At 44.6% G+C, this 27290-nt stretch overlaps 1 protein-coding gene across 3 annotated transcripts in view; it reads right to left on the bottom strand.

Moving 5' to 3' along the window:
- ARHGEF6 (Rac/Cdc42 guanine nucleotide exchange factor 6) overlaps positions 1 to 27290 on the bottom strand; it is a 129517-nt gene that overhangs the window by 68590 nt on the left and 33637 nt on the right. For all 3 annotated transcript variants that reach the window (XM_060270030.1, XM_060270031.1, XM_060270029.1), the window contains exons 7-18: positions 26722 to 26817; positions 25853 to 25975; positions 25073 to 25211; positions 23401 to 23460; positions 21614 to 21760; positions 20685 to 20771; positions 17018 to 17096; positions 16069 to 16208; positions 14315 to 14440; positions 12106 to 12126; positions 6826 to 6916; positions 4750 to 4839 (exon numbers count right to left, since the gene is read on the bottom strand). In XM_060270030.1, the coding sequence (XP_060126013.1) occupies positions 4750 to 4839; positions 6826 to 6916; positions 12106 to 12126; positions 14315 to 14440; positions 16069 to 16208; positions 17018 to 17096; positions 20685 to 20771; positions 21614 to 21760; positions 23401 to 23460; positions 25073 to 25211; positions 25853 to 25975; positions 26722 to 26817 (1199 nt within the window). The remainder of the gene's footprint in view (positions 1 to 4749; positions 4840 to 6825; positions 6917 to 12105; positions 12127 to 14314; positions 14441 to 16068; positions 16209 to 17017; positions 17097 to 20684; positions 20772 to 21613; positions 21761 to 23400; positions 23461 to 25072; positions 25212 to 25852; positions 25976 to 26721; positions 26818 to 27290) is intronic.

The following is a 27290-nucleotide window of genomic DNA, read 5'->3' on the forward strand; positions in this document are numbered from 1 at the left end:
ATCAAGGCCCACGCCTCAGATTCCATCGTACCTGTCTTTTCTTTCTGTCGCAGCCCACAGATTCGCCTTCACCAAAGCAAGATTTAATGTTTTCCCATCCAATGTCCTGGGGCACAGGTTTTCCAAAGGCCAAATCTCAGTTTTATGCACGTGTGACAACAGAACAATAGAATCCCTCTACCACATACTGTTCTGTTGCCCCCTGCATATGCCCGCTCGGACCAAAATCTTGTACCCTCTAATTCTGGAAACCACGGACAAGCCGCTGGAGACCCAATTAACATACCTGCTGCAAGATGATGATTCGACCAAAACATTACTTGTAGCAAGATATTTGATTTCAGTTCTTTCTTACAAAAAACAGCATAACTTACTTTACGACTACTGACATCAAGCTACATCATTCGAGTAACCTTCTGATCTGAGTAATGAAAAATGAAGGCCTGCAATGCACTAACGTTTTAACCATAGCTAGAAGCCCCACAAAACTACTTGAAACGTTTTAAAATGTATTACATAAGTCCCTTGTATGAGGGACTAATTTTGTCTGATTGTTCTGATTCTTTTATGTCTTTATTTTGTCTGACTGTTTTTATGTATGCCGGTTTTATACTGTTTTATCCTTGGTTGCAGTGCATTATGGGCCTATGGCCGAAATAAAGTTTATCTATCTATCTAATGGAGTGTTTACAAAAAATATCTAAAAATGTATTACCCAAATAACTCTTTATTAGCAGAAATAGAATGATGTTTGAGATCAAAGACAAAGATGAGGAGAACAGGAAAAATAACTAGGAAAAGAAAGCAGAAAACTTTTAACGTCAACCCGTGGCACAGAAAGAATCTGATATTATATAATAAGGAGGATGGGAAGTATCTAAGATGAAACAGGAAGAAATATTTTGGTTATATACTGTTCACATTGCGAACAAGAAACTTTGAGTTTGATTATATATATATATTTGTATACTATTTGTATATTCTTTGGTGAATTGGAAAACTATATTCTATATTTATGTTATACCTATGTAACTTTTTTAAATAATAAAGTTTGTTTAAAAATAAAAATAAAAATAAATAAATGAAGGATCAACATCGGAAATGTTTTATTAGGATTATTTGGGATAATTAAGGAATGCAGTAAAATATTAGATCATCACAAACTTCAGAGTCTAGGAAGTCACCCAAAGATATATAATTTGGCATCGAATATTTGGCTTTTTGGATTGTATTATAATTTGGAATTTTTTAATGTGGTTTTTATTGGGTTGTTAAAATGGAAAACTTAATAAAAATTATTTTAAGAAAGAAAGAAAGAAAGAAAGAAAGAAAGAAAGAAAGAAAGAAAGAAAGAAAGAAAGAAAGAAAGCTATTCCATAAGTAGGGTGTCACCACCAAAAAGGCTCTCTCCTTTTTAGCTTCACCTCACTTGATGGCAGGACATGGAGCAGGTACTGGATATCAGGGGCTGGGAATCACAAATACAGTAACAAGAGTGTTGTCACTATTGTGGGCCGACACTTGTGGGCTTCACCATAGGCATCTGGTTGGCCACTGTGAAAACAGGATGCTGGACAAGATGGGACGTTGGCCTGATCCAGCAGCCAGCTCTTCTATGCTAAGACACTATTTCAGGTAACCTGGTTCCAAGTCTTTCTGGCTTCGTTGGTTAAAACCATCACTTTATAATAGACCAAGAAATGGGCATGTGTTTTCTGATAGCTTAACAGCTGACAAAAGTTGTACAAAGCAGCCACATTTCGCAAGGAGAGGGCCACACCTGTTTTACTACCCCTCTGTCTCCCCTCTAAGTGTACAGGGATTTTAATTTGCCCTGACTAAAGGTTTGCATTTCCATCACTTCAGAAGATGTTAGCACCTCACTCAGGAAGCAGCTCTTTCTGAAAGGTGCAGCAGATTAAATGATAGTGCCCTGTGCTTCCTAGTCAAGCTATCTCTTGCATTCTGAGATTACCATCAGTTTGTTTGCACAGTGGAATGGGAGGGAGCTGGGTGAGAAGGTACTGCCATCGTCCTCTACAGGGCATGAGGCAGAAACATAGGAAACTGCCTTATTTATAGGCAGACCATTGGCCCTTGTAACTCAGGGCAAGTGAAATGTTCAAAGGCAAGTGAAATGTTCCTATGAGGAACAGTTGCAGCATTTGGGACAGTTGCAGAGGTAACACAATGGAAGTTTATAAAAACTAAGCACAGCATGGAGGAAGCAGATATGAAGAAGTTTATCCCACTTTCAGAACGTTGAACATCCAATGGAGCTTCGTTTTAGAAGATTCTGGACAGATACCGTGTTTCCCCCTTTTTAAGACACCGTCTTATTCTTTTTTTTACTCAAAAAAACACACGGTGTCTTATTTTCAGGGGATGTATTGTACCTTAAGGCCTCCTCGGAGGGGCCAGGCAGCTGGCTGGGGTGCTGCTGGGTGCTCTGTGCGGCGCTGCAGCAGCAGCTGGGTCCAGGCACCAAGGCAGCAGGCCGCTGGCTCAGTGCTTCATCCGGCGCTGCGGAGCGCTCCTCTCTGCAGCTGCCGGTTCCGGTGGCAGGGCAGCAGGCAAAAAACCCCAAACCAAAGAGGCCAGGCCGCTGCGCTCCGCCCAGCGCTGCAGGGCGCTCCAAGCCCTCGGCGCTGCGGAGCGCTCCTCTCTGCAGCTGCCGGTTCCGGTGGCGGGGCGGCAGGCAAAAAAAACCCAAAAAGAGGCCAGGCCGCTGTGCTCCGCCCAGCGCTGCAGGGCGCTGCGGAGCGCTTGGCGCTGCGGAGCGCTCCTCTTTGCAGCTGCCGGTTCTGGTGGCGGGGTGGCAGGCAAAAAAGAAAAAAAAGAGGCCAGGCCGCTGTGCTCCGCCTGGCGCTGCGGAGCGCTCCGCTCTGCAGCTGCCGGTTCCGGTGGCGGGGCGGCAGGCCGCCTCGGGCAGGCAAAAAAAGAGAGGCCAGGCTGCTGGCTCGGGCGCGCGGAGCACCCCGAGCCTCTGAGAGCCAGCAGGACGAGGAGGAGGCTTGCCGGGTCGTCGCCCAGCAGCGCGCGCGGAGCGCCCCGAGCCTCCGGCAGCCAGCAACAGCAACAACAATCCCAGAGGCTCGGGGCGCTCCGCGCGCGCTGCTGGGCGACGACCCGGCAAGCCTCCTCCTCGTCCTGCTTGCTCGCAGAGGCTCGGGGTGCTCCGCGCGCACTGCTGGATGCCGACCTGGCAAGCCGCCTCCTGCTCTTGCCGGCTCCCAGAGGCTCAGGGCACTGCTTTTCTATACTCTTGCCGCGGCCAGCGTGCTGGGTCCCGCTGGCTGGCTGGGGCACTCAGCGGTCTCGCTCCTCGGAGGTATGGCTTATTTTCAGGGTATGGCTTTTATTTCCTAAACGCTTAAAATCCTGCTATGGCTTATATAATGACTACGTCTTAAAATAGGGGAAACACGGTAAAAGGAAAGTCCATCTTCATTGCAGCACATACATAAACTAAGAACTTGCTCCCCAAGGAGGCCAGGATGACCACTGACCTGGATGGCTTGAAGGCTGACAGGTAAACCATGGAACTCCCTCCCACAGGAAGCAGTGCTGGCCACCAACTTAAGATGGCTTCAAAAGAGGACTGGACAATTTCTCAGAGAAGGCTATCAATGGATACTCATCACTACAGCTCTGCCTCCACAGTTGGAACCAGTCAAAGTTCCAAATCCCACTTGCTGGAAACCACAGGAGGGGAGAGGGCTCTTGCACTCAAATCTCCCACAAGCACCCAGGATGCTGCGCTAGATGGGCCTGAGAACAGGCCCACTCTGAGAACAGGATGCTGGACTAGATGGGCCATCAGCGTGATCCAGCAGGATCTTCTTATGCAGAATACCTGCTTTGTAGTAGACTGTGACTTAAAAGGTGTTTTTGACCACTACAGAGAGGGCTAATTCATGGCACATTATTTAGCCATGAAGCCTATGCGAAATATTCATATAGAAAAGATGGTCTACTACTGAATGCTAATTGCTAGGGGGAAACAGCAGGGGAGGGCAATCACCCAATCCCAGTTTATGGTCTTAAGCAGGTGAGGATGCTGCTCTGCTGGAAGCTAAGCAGGTCTGGGTCTGGTCAGTGCCTGGATGGGAGACCTACTGGGAACCACAGATAGGCTACTGTGAGTTCCATGATGGAAGAAAGGGTTAAGGACATAAAGGGTTAAGGAGATAAATAAGAAAGTAAACATCTTTCTCATGCCCTGCTTGTGGACTTCTCAGAGGTATCCAGTTGGCCCCTGAGAGCAACAAAGAAGATGAGTTTAGATGGACCTTTTGGTCTGATCCTCCAGGGCTCTTTGTAGGTTCTTATGAAAAGTGGGTGCCAGGCACAGGGAAAGGTTAAACACAGGTCACTAACCTTTAGTCCTCCCAGTGTCACTGGACTACAACTCCCATCATCCCTGCTCAATGCCCATGTTTGCTGGGACTCATGGTGGTTGGAGTCCAACAGCATCTGGAGAGGTTTAGGTTAAAAGAAGAACCCCACTAGGAGCTAAAGACGACAAAGGTAGATAATCCAAGGCTTATAAGGACCAATGGTCTGGCTAACAGGAAGACAGCTTTGTAAGTTCAAACCCCAACTTGCACGCAATGCTCGGCAGAGAGCCTCCCATGCATTGCGAGAGGAATGCACCAGGCATAAGCTAAGCTGCCAGCTGACTGCACCTCAAAGCTACCCCACATTCAAAAGTTTCTAGGTACAAGGTGCCACCTTTAAGCCAGTCACCTGAGCTGAGGGTTTGCTGGAAGCTGGCACCTGTGCAATAGGCCTCAATCACTTTAAGGATTTGTGCATCTTCTTCCAAGGCAGCAGTACCTGTCAAATGTCACAAAGGTAGGTGAATGCAAGAGACGACTCTCACCCAATCTGGCTTCTATTAACTTGAGAAGACTTAGCTCAGCATCTAACACTGATTTCTAGCTTTACTGTTAGGTGGAGCGGCACAATTTGCTTTATGTTTCATCTCTGCCTCACAAGGGCTAGAACACTCATGTGATCTAGTCAGAAGTAAGGGTTGTATTCAACTAACTTCTACTCAAAGTAGGCCCAATTAAATTAATGGCAATGACTAAGCTCAGTCAGACTTCTTTTTGTGTCCAAGCACTTTTTTTCTTTTTGCTGTGGTGCTTTCCCCACAAAAACCCGCTCTTTACCGCCATCTACAAAAAAACCACTATTACCACGTTTTATGTTCAACTTCTGAGGCGTGTTAGAGAACCGAAACATGTACTTCCGGGTTTACGGTGTTTAAAAACCGAAATGCTCGTAAACGGTGACATTCAGAAACTGGGGTACCACTGTATTTAAAATGAGGGAAGCAAGTACAGTGGTACATCGGTTTACAAACTTAATCCGTTCCGGAAGTTTGTTCTTAAACCAAGGCGTGCTTTCCTAATGAGGCCTCCCGCAGCCAGTGCCCTTCCACAGTTTGGCTTCTGTTCGTAGACCAAGGTAAAGTTCACAACCCAGGACACTACTTCCAGTTTTGTGGGTTCATAAACTGAATAGTTTGTAAACAGGGTTGTTCTTAAACCGAGGTACCACTGCATTTATCTTGGTCCCTGTAACCTTGAGTGCAGCAGGAAATCTTTTTGTACCAGTCAGAGTCCTTCCAGATGCAGTTTGTATTGTTTATTCATGAAGTTTTCTACTCGTGATGGTATTGGGGCAGTCATACGTGATCCCACTTTCAATACCTTTCACACCTGCAGAAGTTTCAGGGTGGTCTGCTTCATTTCCAAGCAGTGCATGAGCTGCAACTTCCTACAGAAACCCAGTAACTTTTCTTTTTACTGCAAATGTTCCAGTTCACTCCCCCCCCCTACGCATGACAATCATATAGTAACACTGGGGAAGCATCACAGAACAACTAATAAAGCAGAATGCTAAGTGGACAGTCCAGTATAATAAATCCATCACTAATGCACTATTATGCAGAATAAAAGGTAAAGGGACCCCTGACCATTAGGTCCAGTCGTGACCGACTCTGGGGTTGCGCGCTCATCTCGCATTATTGGCCAAGGGAGCCGGCGTATAGCTTCCAGGTCATGTGGCCAGCATGACAAAGCCGCTTCTGGCAAACCAGAGCAGCACATGGAAACGCCGTTTACCTTCCCTCTGTAGCGGTTCCTATTTATCTACTTGCATTTTGACGTGCTTTCGAACTGCTAGGTGGGCAGGAGCTGGGACCGAGCAACGGGAGCTCACCCCGTCACAGGGATTCGAACCGCCGACCTTCTGATCAGCAAGCCCTAGGCTCAGTGATTTAACCACAGCGCCACCTGGGTCCCTTATTATGCAGAATACGCCACCCCAAAAGTACAGCAGTGTGGAGGAGCCTACCCACAGGCTTCCCACAGGCATCTAGTTAGCCACTGTGAGAACAGGACACTAGATTACACAAGTCTTTGGCCAGAACTACGGTAGCAGGACTCCACTGTCCTTAATTAAAAGGTGCTGAAAGTTGTTAGGAGACCCCACCCCCACCCCCTACTCACAGAACTACAATTCTCAGAGTGGTTTAACAACCAATCTATATTCCCAGGATAGTCTGGGAAATGTAGCTCCATGAGGGGAATCTCCTCTTGAGATGGGTCTCCTAACAACTCTCAACAGCCTTAAGCTGCATTTCCTAGTAGTTGCCAAAATTCTTTGGGGGAAAGCATGGCTGTTTAAAGCGGCATGATATTGATTTAAATATACAGTGCAGATGATGGGGGGTCTTAGATGTTACACTGGAGAATCTGTGCATTTCCTTTTAAAAACAATCACTACAAGTACAAGTCATGCAAGTCAGCTCACTTTTTCTAATGACAAATTCCTCATCGGATGGTTTCCTGTCTTTCCTTTTTGGAAGGAACTTCTTCATTGTCTTTGGGCTCTTGCTTGATTCCTGTTTGTTTGTTGTTGTTTTTTAAAAAAGCAACAACAACAACACATACTTCACTTAATAATGAGACAACCAAGGTTATGAATAAAGAAATCTTAGCTGACAATCATCTCAGTCTCAGCTGATAAATTTGGGGGTGTGGGACAAAGCAATACTTATAGGACAAAAAGCAGCGTTGGAACCTGGTGATACGGCCAGAGCTGTCTTTCCTTTTGGGCTTATTGGCGCATTGTGCCAGGGTGCTGGCCTCTCAGGGCCGCCCCAGTGAGTGGGGGAGCTGCGCAGCTTTGCCGGTGGCCGCCCCTTTCCCTGCACACCCGCCAGCTGTGCCCCATCCACCATATGGCTGGCGGGCGTGCAGCTTGCGTCCCAAGCCTCCGCAGGAGGAGAGCAATCCCTGCAGAGGTGGGGAGATGAAGGTATTTTGCGCTTACTCTTGGTTTTTTATGTGAGAAGATAAAAGAGTGTAATTTTCCCGGCCATCTGCAAAGTTGGGTTGGGGGGATCCAGATTGGGAGGATTTGGAATAGGTAGGTTAGTTTTGAGAGAGTGACCATTTTGATCATGGCCATTTCATCTGAGAGAGTGAAATTCATATTGTTCCATCTCTTTAGGTCTTTATTTATTTGCTGCCACAGGGGTTTGTAATTATGAAGGTAAAATTTGTTGAGGTTTTTGGTTATTTGTACCCCTAGATATCTGAACTTGGTGTGACAAAGTTTTATCTTAGTGATATTAGTAAGTTCTTTTTGGGTGTGAGGAGGGGTGTTGAAGCACATGGCTTCCGATTTTGCAAAGTTTACTTGTAGGCCTGACATTGTTGCAAATGTGTTAAGTTAGCCATCTTGCTTATCTATTGTGTAGGGCGATTCTCTGCCAACCCATATGGGTTGTCTTGTCTCTCTCTCTTCGTGTTGTTTAATGAACCTGTGGGGCTGCGCTGACCTAGGATGTGGTGGATGGGGAGCTAGTGGTATTAGATTTAGGTTTGGGTTAAAGAGTTAGGGATAGGTTTTCAAGAATTTCCTATATGTAGTCATATAGGTGAGTGTTTGGGATGTTTTGGGCTATCTGGCAATCAGCCGGTTAGCTGTAGGTCTCTGCTGTTGTGGAGGGCTGTGTTCAGGGACAGGCCATCTCAGACATAGCTGCCAAGTTATCCCTTTTTTTAAGGGATTTTCCCTTATGCTGAATAGGCTTCCTTGCGAGAAAAGGGAAAACTTGGCAGCTATGCATCTCCCCTGTCGTTTATGATAGGGGATAATCAGCGAGACAGTGTGAGGCATCTTAGTGACATCAATTTTTGGTATAAGGGTCAAAATCAATGTTGCCAAAGTTATTTGCAACATCGTTGGTGTGTTAAGGTGGGTATGTAGGTGTTGCCACCATTGTGCTGGCTGGGTAACCGATTTTAGCCTGATTGTGTGTTGTGTTAATGATGTAAGATGAGTTGTTATTCCTTAGTGTGGAGTGGGGGGGTGCTAAGGGTGTGGGTTGTGGGTTGTTGGAAGGTGAGGAATGTGATTAAGGATGTCTGGACAGGTGTTGAGCTGGGGGTTTCTGTGGAGGTGCGGGGCTTGGAAGGGGATGTTGTTGATGTTAGCTATATTTATGGACTGGAGGGAGGGGAGGGGAGGGGAGAGAATCACCAGTCTTTCAGTTTTGAGTTGTTTTCCGGTCGCTTCATTCAGTTGTGACGGGCGTTGCAAGGTTGGTCATCTGTGGTGTTTTGGTTTGGTTGATCTTGATCTGGTGTCTTGTCCTGTGTGTTCGGCAGAGTGATCTTGTGCATGGTAGTAGTCGTTTATGTTGGTATGTCTTGTTGTGTCGCTTCTTTTTCCTCTGTACTTCCGTCCATTTGTTTGCTGTTGTTTCATCGTCTTGGTCATCGTGGCTGTCGCTTGCTGAGTCTGTCGGTTGCCATTCCGGTGGAGGATCGAGTTTGAGGTTCTTCAATAGTTGCAGAGCTTCTGATTTGTTTGTAGCCATGCATTGTGTTGTATCGTTTGTTACAATGAGACGGAAGGGAAAGCCCCATCTGTACTTGATTTTTGCTTGTTGGAGTAGCTGTGTACACGGGCGTAGGTTCTTCCTCCGGTTTAGGGTGTCTTGAGATAGATCTTGTAGGGCCAATATGGAGGTTTCTCCGTATCGAAGGTTGGTTGAGTTTCTGAGGTAGTTCCATACCTCTTCCTTCTTTTTGTAGCATGTGAAACACAGAGTGATGTCTCTTGGGGGGGTGTTGGGCTGCGGCATAGGTATCAGGGCTCTGTGAGCCCTCTCCAGGTCGTTTGCTTCGAGTGTCGGGCCTGGGATTGTATTTTTCAGCCAGTTTACAATTAGGTCTGTTGGGTTTTTGTCCTCTGCTTTTTCAGGAAAGTTGCAGAGGCAGATGTTGCATCGTCTATTGTGATCTTCAATGTCTGCTTGTTTAATTCTCAGTTCTTCATTTTCTCTTTCCAGTTTGTTTAGTTTCTTGTTTATACGTGTGGTTTCATCCCGGTATTGCTCTATTGTTCTTTCTTGCAGTTGATTCTTCTTTTCTAGAGCTTCCACTCTGGAGGCAAGATTGCTGATTAGTAGCTATGTGGGGGTCATTGCGTTTTCCACTGCGGCTTTCAGTTTTCTTGTCATCCTCTCTTCCATTTCCCTTAGATGTTGTAATATTTCGTCATTTTGAGGGGATGTTGTGGCCTCAATGCTGTTTACCATCTCTTTAGTTGGTGACATTTTAATCTCCTTGGTGTTTTTGGTTTGGGGTTTGTTTGGCATTCTCTCAGAGTGGGACGTGTTGCGATTAGGGGTTATGGCGGCGATGATTTCTGGGTGTTGGGTTGTTGGACTAGTCAGGCGTTGTTGACTGGTGGCTTCTGCAGAGCGTTCGGATTAGGCGGCCATTTGTGTCATCTCTTGGCAATGTTATAAGAGCCTCTCTGATGTTGTCGTAGTTGCCTCAACTGTGCTGTCAAAGCGGTGGTCAGGTACTCAGAGAGGCGGGTAGACCAATGGACAGACAGACCAACAGGCGCAAGACAAACAAACAAACAGGCAAAAGCGGGGGTGGGGGGGTGGGTTCGATTTAGAGATGGGCGAATGAGCAATCCAGCAAACAAAGAGGGTATAAAACAAAAGTAGGGGTGGGGGTGAGAAGTGGGGTAGGAGGGGGAGATAGGGAAGAGATGAATAAAGGAGAGTTGTTTGGGAAGGGGTTTAAGGAGAAGGTTTATGTATTGGAATGAAGTAAGTAAGATAAAGGTAAAATAGAGGTGTTTGTTGTAAAGGGGGGTGATGGGTGGGAGGAAAGGCTCCCCTATTGGAGACAGGTTGATAAACAGACTAGATAAGGGGGGAGAGAAAGAGAGAAAAAGGGACAAAAGACAAAGGTGGGGATGGGAAGTAACAAGTGGGATGGAGGGTAAAAATAAGGAGAGAATATGTAGGGGGGGTCGAGTGTCTGGGGAGGGTTTTAAGGAGTATTTTTATGTATTGAGGCGGAAGGAATAATATAAAGCTAAGGTAAAAGAGGTTGGGGAGGAGAGGACAACAGCTTAAAAATGGTAGAAATTTAGTAAAAGGGCTGGGAACTTGGGGGGAGGGGGGCTTGGTTTGGTTTTTGCTTTGTTTTGTTTTTTCTTAAAGGATTAAAGTGTATGAAAAGAGGGGGGTTTGGGTGTTAAAAGGTGGAAGGTGGAGGTGATAAATGGTAAAATACTAAAAATATTGGTTAAAGAGAAAATATTATTATTATTATTATTCAATAAAAAGGAAAGGGGGAGAGAAAAAAATTATTTCTATTTCTTTTTATTTTTATAGAAGAAAAATTTAAGGGAAAGGGAAAAAAGGAGAAAAAGAAAAGTGTGTGTGTGTGTGTGTGTGTGTGTGTGTATATATATATATATATATATATATATATATATATATATATATATATATATATATAATCTACCCAGTGCGGTGGCACAGTAGCAGCAGGGCCAGGTCCAAGGCTCCTCTCCCCTCCCTCTCTGGATTGAGCATGGCGGCGGCGGCAAAAAGGCTGGGGTTTTTGTTATTTATTTCTCCCTTCTCTCTCTGGAGCCCTGGCGCACCGCAAGGCGGGTGGTTCTAGGCCTCAGGGCCCCAGAGTTCCGTCTGATCGATGGCCGGATGCCCTCTGCTCTGGCCTGCTGCGATCGCTGCCCCCCCCCCCCCCCCGGCGCGATTTTTCACGTTCCCGGCTGGTCCACTGGGCACCCCTGGCACTCACGCAGTGGTGGCGGCGGTCTCAGCAGCTCGGGAGCCCTTTAGGCAGCGCAAACACGCTGGCTGCCCTCAGGAGCTCTGTGGCGCAGTGGCGCGCACCATGATGCCTCGCCAGAAGTGCCCCCCCCCCCGGGCTTGCTCCCTCACACACCCCAAACATTCCTATGGGCTCCCATGATATGGAAGGCACTAGGTTGGGAAAGGATGACTCAAGAGCCCCAGACAGATTAATCTTTTTTCCCTTGCTCTGAATTCAGCCGCAGCATTAAGTGTCCTTTTGCAGAAGTGCTTGGGAGTAAGTCCCATTGCTTGTAGCCAGGACAATGCAGTAAGTGAATGGCAATGAATTGCAAAACAAACACAGCTCTGAGAAAATTTGACACACAAATGCAGAAGGTTGTGGAGGGAGAAGGGGGAAACCCACTTGTCCTTTGTTAAAACATACATGCAATGTAGCCACCCAGGAAGCATACCTGCCAAGTTTGGGACGTAAAGATCCGGGATCGGCAGCGCGCGCATGACCGGAAGTTGCATGACGCAACTCCCGGTGGCGCTTCGCCCTTCTATGGGCACCAGAAAATGGCGGTGCCAGCGCCGGAAGTCGCTTCCGCGCATGACCGGAAACACGTAAAAGCGACTTCCGGCGCCGGCGCCGCCATTTTCTGATGCCCATAGAAGGGCAAATCGCCACCGGAAGTCGCGCCACGCAACTTCCGCTCATGCGCGGAAGCGACTTCCGGCGGCGGCGCCACCATTTTCTGGTGCCCATAGAAGGGCGAAGCGGCACCAGAAAAATGGCCGCCGGGCAGAAGCCGATTCAAGGGACAATACCGGGATTTTTCGCTAAACGGGAGACCGCCGGGAAACGGTAAGAAAAAAGGGGTTTCCCCGGCAGAAACGGGATACTTGGCAGCTATGCCAGGAAGTCATGGAGATGATTTCATCCTTACCTTTAAAATGTAAGTCATCCTCTACCGATGAACATAAAAAGAAAAAGACAAAGACAAACATGAGAAGGTAAGCATGATTCATGAAAAAAAGCAACTGACTTTTTTCAGTCTGGTATCTTAATGGGGTGGGTAGGACTTGCGCTTACTGATACGCCATTGGAAGAGCATTTTATTTATTTTGCATTGATTACTGTTTAAGTTTTACTTTTGTTCATTGCATTTCTCATCTAGTTAAGCCGCTCTGTAAAATGACTGACAAATTTGACTATTACTATTCATAATAACGAGGAGGAGGAAAGGCATTGATTAAACACTGAAAAACTCCCATGGGACCAGAGGCTCTCTGTTCATGGAAGCAGTTTCCTTCTGCAACTCTGAATGACTCACTGCTCAGGGTCTCTCCCCTTACCAGTTAGCCTCTGCTGCAGGAAGGGGGTTAAATCTTCTACTCCCCCATGTTGGATGTGGTCAGCTCACTCAACTGCTCCTGAGAAAGGGTCACCCGCCCTCAAGGGGGAGTCTGCCTGTCGTGTCTCTGTACGAGTTGGTGTGGGCTCCAGGTTTCGAGGGGCACTTGGGCACTTCCTTCTCAGGGGGACCTGTTTCCACCCACCTTCACCTCCCGGCTTCACCCAAAGGAGACTCACTGCTCACTCAAAGAGGGCAGATAAATAGGCAGTTACAAGGAATTGGAGCCAGGAAACTCAAGGGCAGGAATAGGTAACCTTTTCGCAAAGAAGGGCCATTGATTCACAGAGGAAAGTCAATCAGGGAGCCTTGGCCTATGGTGGGTGGGGCCAGAGCCATGGTGGGTGGAGCCAGAACACAAAACAGAAGCCAGCACAGCCTCCCTGAAAGCAAGGCTTTATCCAAATATCTGATAGCATGGTTGTTGGATTTCCAACGCCCACTTGAAATTTCTCTTTGGTGGCGCAATGCTGACTGCCATGATGAGCTCCCACACTTAAAAACTGATTACCACACCAGTGCTCATTTACTTAGACACATGAACAGCAATGGAATATACTCCCGAGAAAAATGGACACACGAATATTGAGCAAAACAAAACAAAACAAAATATCTTTGGCAATGTCTGACAATGTTTATGAAATTTTAGGAACAAAAATAGACCATCAGCACCTGTGTACAGAAGCCCTGAGGGGTGAGTTGTGTAAAAAAATGAGTCATAAAAAAAAATCCCTGAAAAGTATTGAAGAGTGATTTTATAGTAACACTGTTCGGGGGTTGCGACACAAGTTTCCTGTATGATGCAAATAAACTCCCCTATGCCAGCCCATTTTCCTGTGGGCTTAGATTTGAACACTGTTATAGCATGAGAAGAAATTGGATGGATGAAATTAAGTGGGAAAGTGGTTTTCTTTCTCTGTGAGCTGTTTGGCTGCTGGAGCAGCCTTTACCTTTACCTTTTTACCAAATATGAAATATACTTTATTCCTAAGAATCCCAGTTTTTCTATGGGTTTAAAAAGACAAAAAATACACCCAAAAGATAAAAGGGGGGTATCATTCTGGCTGGACTTTCCTGGACTTTCCCCAAATCTACAATATCTTTTTTGAGGCGAGGAGCCCAGAACTGGACAATATTCCAAATGCGGTCACACCATAGATTTGTATGATAGCATTATGATATTGGCAGTTTTCTATTCAGTTCCTTTCCTAATAATGATCCCTGGCATGGAATTTTATCTTTTCCGCAGCTGCTGCATATTGGGTCAACACCTTCATTGAGCTACTGACACGACCCATCCCCCAAAAAGGGGAGACATAAGAGTAGCCCTCAAATATTTGCAGGGTTGTCGTGCAGAAGACGGAGCAGGTGCCTTTGTTGGACTAGAGTGCAACAAAGCAGATTTCAGCTAAACGGCAGGAGAAACTTCCTAATGGTAGGAGCTGCTCTCCTCTCTGGAAGTATTATGTAGAAGTCAAGTAGCCATCCCTCATGGATTCTGGAGGTGTGTCCTAAATTATAGCTCCTGCATTGAACAGCAGGATTTATACTAAATGACTTCTAAGGTCGATCCCAACACTAAAATTCTACGGCAGTGGGTTTCCCTTCTGCCTGGATTTGTGAACATGTTGCTTAGTGGGTCCAGCCTCCTGTGTTAAGCTTACACATCCAGCCACAAAGTGAGACAGCAATGCCCAGTATTCATCCAGTGGCACAACCCAGACCCATTTGTGACAATTACCTCTTTGTAGCTGAGTGCCACCGATGGCCTGAGGGGAGGTGCAGGGCGGAGGCAACTTAAGGTCCAGGGCTTAACGATTTTGGGCGGCTCCAACGGACCACGGGCTTGTCCAGTAGAGCTGAAAGTCTGATGATAAAACAGTTCTTATTTATTAATTTAGCTTGTTAACCTGCTGAGAGTTTCCATATCTTCCAAGGAAAGGAAAGAGGGCCCATTTTGGTTGTGCTGCCTCATTTGGGGAAGGGCACCTGCCTTGCAAGCAGAAGGTCCCGGGTTCTATCCTCAGATAATGCTGGAAGAGAATACTGCCTGCAAACCTGCGGAGCCACTGCCAGTCAGTGTAGGCAATACTGAACTAGATGGCTCAACTCAGGATAAGGCAATTTCCTTTGTTCTTGTTGCTCAGATTCTACTTGAGCTTTCACACAACATAAAAGCCACAAAGGGAAATATAGTGGAGCAAAGCACAAGTATGTTGCTCGTTTCCACTACAGTGGTACCTTGGTTCTCAAACTTAATCCATTCTGGTAGTCCGTTTGACTCCCAAAACGATTTGAAAACCAAGACACGGCTTCTGATTGGCTGCAGGAGCTTCCTGCACTCAATCGGAAGCCATGGAAGCCATATCAGACATTTGGCTTCCAAAAAAGGTTCGCAGACTGGAACACTCACTTCGAGGTTTGCAGTGTTTGGGATTTGTTTAGGAGCCAAGCTGTTTGAGTACCACTGTATTTGCAAACTTTTTTGCTAGGCCCCCCCCCCATTTGTTCTTTCTGGAAACTTGAACTATTAAATTAAATTTCCAGAAGTGGCAGAGGAATGGAAAATTTTGTGGAGTATCTGGAAAACAACTGTAAACATGTGAATCGTTGGTAGGATTAGGGTGAATTCAACAGTACAGTGGAACCTCGGTTTATGAATTTTCGGTTTATGAACACCGTGGACCCATCTGGAACAGATTAATTCATTTTCCATTACTTTCAATAGGAAAGTTTGCTTCAGTTTATGAACGCTTCAGTTTATGAACAGACTTCCGGAACCAATTACACCCATGCTTCAGTTTATGAACGCTTCAGTTTAAGTACTCCGTGGACCCGTCTGGAACGGATTAATCCACTTTCCATTACTTTCAATGGAAAAGTTCGCTTCAGTTTATGAACGCTTCAGTTTATGAACAGACTTCTGGAACCAATTGTGTTCATAAACTGAGGTACCACTGTATAACACATAGCAAAGGAACAATAAAGGAATAAAGAAGTTAAATGGATATACAACAATATGTGGGATAGGTGGGAAAATTAAAGGAACCAGGAAAGGGAAGTTGTAAATGACTGGTTTGTTTTAAAGAAAGATAGGAATGGGGAAATGTTTGTTTTAATATGAATGTGGTTTTGTAACATTGAAAAATATATTTTAAAATTAAAAAATCCAGAAGTGGCTTTTCAGTCGGTGAAAGCTCAGATATAATGTGGAAATCAACAATTAGGGAAACATCAAGGAAACAGAATAAGCAGCTGCAGCTTTAGTCAACCCAAACAGTTTAATAAATGAGCACACAATGTAAGAGGCTTCAAAAGGGATCTGAAGGGCAGAGGGTGAAGGCAATCCATTCTCTCTTCAACTCCTACATAGGATTCTGGTCATAGTGGATTTCCAGCACACTAGCACCCTCTGCAGGAACGGCAGGTGTGTTGCCCCCCCTCCCAAGGAGCCTGGAACAGACCAAGATTGCCCCACACAGCAGATCAACTTACAGAATGAGAACCCCAGGAATGTGTCTTGGAGAGGCTGCCACTTGAAACCGTCCCCCTGGTGAGCCTGTGCAAATGGTCAAGCCAGTCGTGCAGATCCTGGTTGCTGTTGCAATGCACCATAATCCGGTCGACCAGGCTCCCTGTACGAACCAGGTTAACTCATTTAAAAACAACAACAAACAGCAACAACAATCACAACAAAGCACACAACAGCAGCAGCAACAGCAACAACAAAGCCCACTCATTCTGTTTTGGCTTCAAGCACCTGTTTGCACAGCCATGGCAGAATTGAACCCCTCCCTCCCTCCCTTCCAGCTCATCAGCTGCCGCCACAAGTGGCATCACTTGATTGACAGAAGGATGCGGCTTGTGAAAAATGGTGCCATGGGCCAAACTAGAATGCCCTGCCAGGTCAGGATTTTAGCCTACGGGCCAGAGGTTCACCACCATTGCAATACATCATTTATTTCCACTAAATAAGGCTACCCAACCGTGATGGCAGCATCTTATTTCCACTGCCAGAGGCCATCAGGATTCAGCACAGTGTTACTGAAAATATGCACACTGAAACTCGTGGACCTCAGTCTGTAATTGTTTTCAGTGAGTATACTTTGAGGAAAACTTAGCTGAATGCCACCTGGCATCTCTCTGAATACCAGTAGCTCAGAATTCACAGGTGGGGAGAGTGGCTGCTTGTAGGTTTCCCCACAGGATGTAGGCATGGCCATTGTGAGAACAGGATGGACCAGGTGGGCCTTTTGCCTGATCCAGCAAGGTTCTCCTTGTATTTTATATTGTATTCAGCATTTTGCATCATTGCTGTATGTTGCTTTTTTTTTTGGCCTTCTATTGCAAGCCACTGTCAGTATCATTAGAGTAGAAAAGTGGGTATAAATATTCAATCAAATCTAATCAATGCATGCATCTAAGCCGCTAGCAGCACACTGACCTGAAATTTCAAAAGCATGTTCATTGACTTCCACATCTTCTAATTTTGTGACCATCATACCTATTAAAGGGAGCTTTGCCTGCTCCCAAGAAAGAAAGAAAGAAAGAAAGAAAGAAAGAAAGAAAGAAAGAAAGAAAGAAAGAAAGAAAGAAAAAAAGGTATTATGTCAACGTTTTCCTGAGCAACCTTGACTGACTTTTTTTGCAATATGTAAATTTTAGTTAGGGACTGCCACCTTATTAAAGAAACCCAAGTCAACTCATCAAATCAATTAGCTGAATATGCACAAATCTGTATATGACTCAAAGAGTAGTTTTGAAAGGGGGGAGCAGGGGAGCTGGGTTTCTTTGATCTTAAATGGTACACATATATACATCAGTGCATCTTAAGATAATGTGTGCCTTCCTGTGTTAAGACTGAAGAGAGAAAGCCTGCTCTAATCTAGTGCCAGGTTTATGATGCTTTCATAAGTATTTACAAAAAATAAAAGGTTGCATTGCTCCTTGGAAAGATTGGCTTAATAAAGTCTGGAATTTGGCTACACTGTCAAAATGAACATCTAAGGATGAGAATTGCGAGTAAATATGGAAATAAATTTTGGGGGAACCGGTTGTCCCTCATACAGTATTGTCAAGAAAATAATTTATTCCTGCAAAAGCAAATTCCAGTAGATTTTGAGAGGGTTCTTTTGGAAGAAATATTGTCATTTTATCTTAAGTCATACTTTCTTGTAGAATATTATGATTTGAAGTATTTTTTTTCTGGAGCAGATTTGTTGATTATTGTTAATAATTGTCAAATGAATAGATTTCATTTTTCTTAATGCAAACCTGCCTCATTTACATTTCCTGAACCAATAAGGAAACTAATATGGAGCTCTCCTTTGAAATTTCATGCTGCTTTCTAAGTTTTGTGATTCAGCTCCCCAGGCAAAGTGTGTGCACACAAAAAAGCATATTCTGCTCATCAGCAAAGGCTTTTAATTTATACTGTTTAGAGCCCACTCTAACCCCTTTTATCTCTTCATCTTTTCTTATGATGTTCAGCAAGACTTCCAAAACTGAAATAAACAATAAGAGGGAGAGTGGGCACCCTTGTCTGGAACCCTTCTCAATTCTAATTTCCTCTGATACCACATTGTTTATTATATTTTTTGCTTTTTGCTCAAAATAAATCGCATTTCTTCATGAAACTCTAAGAAATGTTGTCAAAGGCCTTCTCTGCATCAATAAACATTAACAAAGCTTTAGAATTCTTTTTCACCTCTAATTTTTCCAAGACATTGATTATATTCCTAATGTTGTCCTTCATGTGTCTCACAGGTAAAAAACCTTTATATTTTGGTATGAGCTTTCGTGTGCATGCACACGAAAGCTCATACCAAAATATAAACTTAGTTGGTCTTTAAGGTGCTACTGAAGGAATTTTTTTATTTTGCTTCGACTCAGACCAACACGGCTACCCACCTGTAGGTAAAAAACCTGTTTGATCATTGATCTGCTCATTAAGGACTTTTTAAAATCTTGAGGCCATGATGCTTGCAAAAAAATTGTAACCCACATTTAACAAAGAGATTGGACGATAATTCCTTACTTGAGCTCTGTCTGTATCTAGTTTCAGTATCAGTGTAATAAGTGCATCACTCCAGGTCTCGGGCGCCCTGTCCCACCCCCCTAATATTCCATCACAGACCTCCATCAATGGCTGAATCAGCCGTTCTTTAAGTGTCTTATCGGTCAGTCCATCTGGTCCTGGTGTCTTGCCAATTTGCATCTGATTAATCACTAATTCAACTTCTTGCCTTGAAATCTGGTGGTTGAGTAGGATCTTTTTTTCCTCAGGAATTTTCTGCTGTCCATATTTGTCCAAAAACTGTTCTATTTTTCCCATTTCCTTTTTCTCTCTCTTATAAAGCTGTTTATAATATGTTTAAAACATTTCCTAATTTCAACAGGGCTCTCAATAATCTTTTCTTCATGCACAATGTTAATTATAGTACTTTGTTTCTGTCTCTTTTTCATTTGCCAGGCTAATAACTTACCACATTTATTTGCCGATTCCAAAGTCCTTTGTCTCATCATTTTAATTTTCCATTCGATTTCCTGGTTTATCAATTAAGAGAACTGTGCTTGTAAGGCCTTTATTTCCTTTTGAATCTGTTGATTTTTTTGATTACTCCTCAACTTTTTCTTTTTCTCTTTTAATGGACTCAGAATAATATCTTTTTCTCATTCTGGGCCTTCTTCCTTATTCCATTCTGTTTAATCATGAAACCTCTCATTACCGCCTTGCTTGTGTCCCAAATAACCCTTTTCTCTGTGGATGTGTTCAAATTTATTTCAAAGCTAGCTGGCGCGGCTACACGTTGCTGTGGGTTTTTGTGTTAAGTGGACCTTTTCCTGTTAAATGGACCTTCAGAGTCTCCCTTCAGAGTCCCCTCACCTGCCCTGTCCCAACCCTGACTCCCCTACTGTAAATTTCAAAAATAAGACTCTCCCACCCATGTGTGTTCCTGAAAATCATAGAATCATAGAGTTGGAAGAGACCACAAGGGCCATCCAGTCCAACCCCCTGCCAAGCAGGAAACACCATCAAAGCATTCTTGACATATGGCTGTCAAGCCTCTGCTTAAAGACCTCCAAAGAAGGAGACTCACTCCGCCACACTCCTTGGTAGCAAATTCCACTGCCGAACAGCTCTTACTGTCAGAAAGTTCTTCCTAATGTTTAGGTGGAATCTTCTTTCCACCCCCCACTGCTTTGGCTGACTCAGGGTCCTACCTCCCCCCCCATGGCTCTGGGGTTTCCCCCTCCCTTTGTTGTGCCTCATCCCTGTGAGCCCCCTCCCCCGTTGTTGTGCCTCATCCCTGTGATTCCCACACCCTGTAAAAGGCCCATATTCTGTTTGCTTTTGCCTGTGGCCTACTGGGCAATGTTCACATAAACCCACAATCTTGTACTTTCAGGTTTTTCTGGTAATGTAGTCCCAAAATTTTATCTCTCTGTTCTTTAGTTTGAAAGGTCACCAAACAATCACTAACAAATTTTGAGTCTTTTTTCTTTGGTCTTGCTCCAAACCTGTAGGCCCTCAAAATTATTGCTTCCAGTTCTTTCTCTGTTCTTTCTCTGTCAGGTCCCAAGATGCCTTGAATTCCTGGATTAAAGTTGCTTTCAAATTGTCTTGTTCCATTTCTGGAAATGCTCGTAATCTTAATTTAGTTGCTCTCTCCTTCATCTGCAAAAAAGCTATTGCCACCTGTGCTTGATACTGTTGCCTTTCCAGGTCCTGGATTCAAACTGTTTCAAGCTGCGTGACTTTTGTATCCACTTCCAAAACTTCTGATTTCACCTGTTGTACTGTATTTCTTTATTCAAAATTCCAATTTCATTCTTAATTTCCTTAAATTCTTGTGAGTGTCTATCCTGCCCTTCTTTTAATCCTGTGAGCAGTCCTAGGACTTGATCTTCGAATGTTGGAGACAGAGATCCTTTCTTCTTTGTCTTGGGAACTGCTTCTCCAGTCATAACAAGCTGGTGATACAGTAGTTTGGAATTTCAAGGTCAAATTTACCACAATAACATGTGATTTTTGGGGGGGGCAAAAAAAAAAAGTCCTTCAAAAAAGAAAGAAAGCCAAATTCCTGCAATCCCAAGAAGACACTACTCACTTGATAAATAAATCCGCTCATTCGAGGACTGGCGGAGAGAATCAGCAGGGCATTAGAAAACAACATGAGGTATCTTTCTTCTTTTTCCTGAAACAAAAAAGGGAAATTCATGCTGAGGCCCACCTGACTCAGGACGTGTTGAATTTTTCAATTTTCAAATTCCAGAAATGAGGAAAATGCTTAAAAGTTGTAACATGACTTGGGGATTTCAAAATATATTTTGATTAAATTAATATAATTTAGTTTTGACCGGCAAGTAAAATGTGTGTAAAACTGCACAGAAATCATTAAAAAGATTGCTAAGTACTACCAGTTATAAATTAATATTAATATTATTTGGCAAAGCCCAGCATTTTCAGAAGGCAAAATTAAAATTATTCGGGTTTCCAAAAGCACTTCATGTTCTTCTTCATCAAAACGTAGGTTTACCAAGCGAACTGTTCTCCAAAAATTTTAGATTTGAATTCCTCACACCTAAAAACACATTTTTAAAGACTCCTCGCTGTAGAAATTTGCAAAGATTAAGTTTCACCACCCATGAAATGACACACCCTGCTGCTACCAGAGTCTCACACCATCGCAAGCCTGGGAAGGGGCTGAATTAGATATGCTGGAGAATTCTGCCAGAAATGTAAATGTGAGTGAAAATCCCTTCAATCCTCTTGTTCATTTAAGGTCAGGGATGGAAATCACAGAGGCAAACATGAGTGGTATTCACTGGTCTTCTTCTTCTTTTTAGACTGCCTCTCTCACCTCCCCACTTCTCCCATATTGGACTTGAGATGTGTAAATGGGAGAAGCCTCCTTTTTGGTGGAGCTGTGGGGAAGAGGGTCATACCAGGACCCTTGACCACAGAGAACAGACAAATAGGTGATGGAGAAAGAGTCCAGCCCTCAAGGTTTAGGATATTAAGTCCTGCCACTCTCACCTCACTCACTCCATACTGGACCAAGGCTTGTGACATATACAGGACGTTGCCCATTGATCTTATGTCTTCGCCCTCCCATCCCTGGATGGCCTCTGACAGGATCTGGAGCTCAAGCTGTTTCCTCTTCCTCATCTCCTGACACTGGGACTGCCAAGAGAGAAAAGAAAGGCTTTGGTTACAGATCAGAGGGCAAGCATAAAAAGCAAGGCAAAACCCCAAACCCTGTTTTTCTTCCCTCTCCAACAAAAACACAAAGATATGGGAGGAGAGGGAATAGATGTCTGGAACTGGATGCCTCATTTAAGAATTGAGGGATGGCAACAAAGTTGGTCCATGGCTCCAACGGCTGCTAGACACAATGTCCGCGTTCTGCCTCATGTGTCAGAGTCAATAGGCCTCTGTTAGCTGCTAGGAATCGCAAGTGATTCAGGTCCTGCTTGTGGGTTTCCCATTTGGGCATTTGGACTAGAACTCCCCTTTATACTGACCCAGCAGGGCTTTTCAGGTGTTCTTATGATTAATAGCAGCTCTCCAGGGTCTCAGGCAAAAGAGAAGGATCTTTCCTGCTCTTTCTTTGCGGAAATGTAGGGGATTGAACCGGGGACCTTGTGCAGGCGAAGCACAGCAATGCCTCCACTCCCCAGCCGTCTGAGCTAACTCAACGCCTCTTTTCTTTCCTGTTTTCAACCAACATTCACCTCCTTCTTTGCACCCAGCTTCAGATGTCTCCTGCCCACCTTCCCACCACAACATGTGCTTCTTCTCTGATGAGGAAGGAAGTGGCTTATCCAGACTGGGCTACAGTGAAGGCAGCGGAAGAGGCAAGAGAAAGAATCTTTGCTTTCCTAAGAACAGAAGATTGAGCTTTGAGTGGGGAAAGAGTGCCCCCATGTGGAGAGTTTAAATCCCCTCTTTTAAATCTCTTCGCTGCAGCTTCTGAATTTATGTGAGTGAACATTCCTAGGAAAATGCACATGGGGCGATTCAAAGGAGCACTCCTTACACATACTAGGGGTGGAAATGTCTGTACTGGGGGCCAGATGTGGCCCTCACAGTCAGATTCTCCCCAGGCCACACTCCCTCCCCGGCGACCTCCCCGTAAGACACAGCACTCACTTCATATGCTCCTTCAATATTTTTCTGCCTGGCTGGAATGTGCCTTGAACTCCAATAACTTGCTTGCCTGGTGTTGGTGGGGGTAGAAAGGAGCATGCCATAGAAAGGTAACATTTGCATGTGTTGCTATGCCCATTATTGTCTCCAGTCCCCCCTCCCACCACTGGCACTTGGCCCCAGGGAGGTTGCACAGAAGTGAACTGGACCCTTGGGTGGGTTTCTTACTCCTATCCCATATGAATGGTGAACTTGCTCTACAAGCATAAGTCAGAGGGAAGATTCGGAAGACCCAAGGTTTGCAGAAATAAAAATAAAAATATTAAATATTTTCATGGCCAATGCAGACCTGTATGTGTTGCCTTTCAAAGAGATCAACTTATTTTCTGTGCAAAAGAATGGGCAGACAATTTGATATGCTCCAATGTGTTCTTTCAGAATAGCTTAATTTGTTTTCCTTGTACGGAGCAGAACTTGCAACCACCTTCTTGAAACTGAGGCACCTGGTTTTTTCCCAGTGGCTGAAAAACTCCCCTTTCATGCTGAATGGGCAGACATTGGAGACAGGGACCCCACTGCAGAAATAGTCATGGGTCTTTGACCCTCCATTATCCCCCCTAGATTGCTCCACTCCTGGTGATGTGTGGCTCACAGAGCCTGCTTCCAAGACTTACCACAAGAGACTTGAAGGAGGTGACTGCTCTCAAGACATCTTCGTGGTCTGGATGAGCTTCCTAGGAAAAGAGAAGCATTAGCAAGTGCAAAGGGGCAGGTACGTGTGTGTGTAAGTCAAAGTGCAGCAGATCAAGGGGGCGTGGGTTATATTAGGACCCATTCTTATTTTTTGGAATCATTGATATACTGGCATTTACTCAAAGGATATTAAGGCGGTTTACAACCATCTAAAACTGGGGTGGGGAAGCTCAGGACTTGTGGGATGGGTTTTAATGGATAGGAGAGGATATATTAATTGCAATTATCCCTCCAGGTGCCCTCATCTGTGGGTTGGACGGTTTCAAAATCCCATCTTTGGCAGCAAAAGTAAAAGCATAGGAATTAGACTTTAAAATCTTGTTTTGAGCAAGTCCAGTTAATGAAGTAAGCTGGCTCTCTCTTTCTTAGATGCCGTTTAACACAGAGCTGGGCAACAGATTTACTTACTTTATAATCATGCATTGGTTCACAGCAATAGTAGCCATAAAAACTATGGAGGCAAGATCCTTATATTTACTGCATAACCAGTTTCAGGCATGTGCCTAAAGCTAGGGCAAGTGGAGGCATGTCTGCATCCATTACTGGTCAAAGGAAGAGAGAGGGGGAAGAAGTTTGATCATAGAATTGTAGAGTTGGAAGGGACCACAGGGATCATCTAGTCCAACCCCATACAATGCAGGAAAGTTTCGTACTACCTGGGGCTCAAACCCACAACCCTGAGAGCCTCATGTTCTACCAACTGAGCTATCCCAGCTCTTCCTTCCTCTGCAGGAGAGGAGGGGAAATGACATCACAGAAAACCGTCTCTACTCATTGCATTTCTATGGTCTGAGTATCTGCCTCTCAGCAATACAGCTCTGTTGTCTGAGCCTGTTCTCATATTTGCAAGAGCATGCATCAGTTAGGTTTTGCTGCTAATCTCCCACAGGGCTGGGGTTCAGATTCCTCCAAGCCTCTCTATCAGCCCTGCTGTGTCACCTCCTGGAGAACTTTTCCCTGGCTAGAATGTGCCTTGGACTCTGAAACTGCTTTTTACTTGCCTGAATCGGAGCATAGAGGGTTTGAGAGAGAGTGCATGCAGAAACCAGCCTACTGTATACAAAGGTAACCTTCATTTCTCTGCCTTCTTTTGCCTCTGGTGAAACAAGACAAGCAAGTATCTGAGGCCTGAAGTTGGCTTATTCATGTCGGCAAGAGCTGCAAATGAAAATCCACAGAGCGGGGTGGACAACCTGTGGCCCTTGGTCTATTTTCATGTGGTCCTTGTCTAATTTCACATGGATGGCAATGAGGGGGAAACGGGGGGGGGTGGAGGCAGAAAGAAAAGATTCCTGCATGGCAGGGGGTTGGACTAGATGACCCTTGGGTCCCTTCCAACTCTACAATTCTATGAAAAGGAGAAAGAGGAGTTGAAGGAAGAGTAAAGGAATGTGGTCAATTTGCCTTTGGCTCTGCGCATTTTCAGCATGTGGCCTCTGACTTACAATCCCCTGGGGAATGTGGTCTTCGAATGGCTGACCATACCCTGTTGTTGGGAGTTGGCCAAAAGTACCAGGGACAATGATTGCTCAGAGGGTGCAAAACACCCCTTCTTTTTCTAGCAGGTATGCCTCTCCCAGCCACTGAGCTCACCTCCATGTGCCGCTCAAGCTCTTGCAGAAGGATGATATATTTATCCAGTCGTGTGAATGGTTTGCTGAGGTTTGTGGTTAAGGTCAGTATCCCTGGGCAAGGGGCTCCCTGAATCTCCATGAACTTCTCCAGCTCGTCACTGGAAGACAGGTGAACAAATAAAGACATATGGAACAAGATGGACTCTTGCTCTGAAACAACATGGCCACTCTTAGGGTCTCTAGCGGGCACCATTTTGAATGGCACTTTTAAAACAAAATAAAATATTTATGAGTTTAAAAATATATTGTAATTCCCATATCTGGTAACTTATTGTTGCTACACATAGATAAGCAATCAACATAAATATCATACCTTATAATATTATTTAATCACACCTAACCAGCAACAAGGTAATAGAGAAGAATAACAGGATGTGCCAAAAGAAAAAAAAAATTCTTCCAGTAGCACCTTAGAGACCAACTAAGTCTGTTATTGGTATGAGCTTTCGTATGCATGCACACTTCTTCAGATGCACATGAAAGCTCATACCAATAACAGACTTAGTTGGTCTCTAAGGTGCTACTGGAAGAATTTTTTTTATTTTGTTTCAACTACGGCGGACCAACCTACCTGTAACTAGGATGTGCCAAGTTTAACTTGCCTCTTCAGATTATCCATAATTCAGGATTTTAGAGTTCTTGGATTGCACAGGGAAGAAGGGGGGATTTAAAGGGGAAGGAGGAAGAGGAAGAAGACAGGGAGCGAGAAAAGCTAATAGAATAATATTTTAATTTTTACCTGTGCTGAGTCAAGACGTTCACGGCAGAAGGATGGTTAGCACAATAGGTGAGGTACAGAGACCTGAACTGGGGCATAAGGCTTATGAAGCAGCTCCCCACTTTTTGCTGGTGCTCTGGGAGCCTGCAGGTAATATACAAGGGAAGGGTTTCAGAGCAGGCTTCTATGCAATGGTTAAGGGAACGGGGACTTGGTCAGGAGGTCATGCCTTGCACCTCAGCCAGGAGCTCACCTGGTTAGCAAAGCACAATCTCCCAAGCTCAAGCCCTTGCCTACAACATGCATATGAGCAAGCAAGGCCAATAATTTGCTAAAAGTCACAGAACATTTCCAAAGACAAGAAAGCATTTTGCAATCAGGTTTTCTTATCTCTAAGCAAGGATTAAGCAATCACTTCCATTTTTTTCCTAACCTTAAATTCTGTTTTCCATATTTCACTTTATACTTTTAAAAAAAAGATCCCCAAAAGATATGTCAGTGTGTTAAGTTTACATTTCTCCTGGTAGATATAGTTTTGTGCACAATTCTGCCAATTGTGCACCTCCTTGTGAGCAATTTCCCCTAGAATAAATCACTTATGGATGGTATTTTCAAGAATGCATGCATCCAACATTTTTTGGTTGGAGAACTGACTTGGAAAATTCACAGAAGTGAGAATTTTAAAAGGCTGGCAGTACTTTGGGTTGTGCATTGCTCTGGCAAGTGTGGCTTAGCCAGGCTCACATTAAAAGCTGAACTGACATGAATTTATCCTCCTTCCCTACATATATTCCAACTGGACAATCCTTTCCTCTTGACCCCACCCCTCCCAATTAGCAGGCTTCAAAGAAATGGGAAATACTTGCCCGAATGCAATGTTAAGCACTTACTGAGCACATTCTTCCAGCAGCTGGTTGAGAGTTTGCTGAAAGGTGCAGATTTCATCCACATTTCCAAGTAAAGATGCAATATCCATGGCACTCAGCCTGGAAAAATTCAAATACCAAGACAGTGGGCAAATCAAATCTGCTCATTAAAAAGCACTGAAGGAATATGGAGCTTTCATTTCACATAACAGAAAGCTTCCATTGGGCATGGGGAGGAAAACCTTTTAGGGTCCACAGGCTGAATCCTTATCAGGATCGGCCTTGTGGGTCATATTTGACCAGTCGGTGAAGCCACACACATTGTCAAAATCCTTTGCAGGGTTCCCAATCCTTTGCAGACTAATTTGTCTCAATTTTGGGAGCACTGAGGACAGAAGCTACAGGAACCAGGAGACACTGAAGGTTGGAAGGGTATGTGTGGGAAGGTTTGCAGAGTCCACCCTGCACTGGTCCTTTCAAACTGGGACATTGGAGGTTGAAAGGATCAGCATGGGGAGGCTTCAAGGGGCATCACTGGGAGGAGAAAGCAGTTTCTTCCCCTCCTTGCACTCCTGCTGCCTTGTTCTGTTTCA

Source organism: Zootoca vivipara, chromosome W (genome assembly GCF_963506605.1).
Source record: "Zootoca vivipara chromosome W, rZooViv1.1, whole genome shotgun sequence".
In the NCBI taxonomy this organism is placed as follows: Eukaryota; Metazoa; Chordata; class Lepidosauria; order Squamata; family Lacertidae; genus Zootoca; species Zootoca vivipara.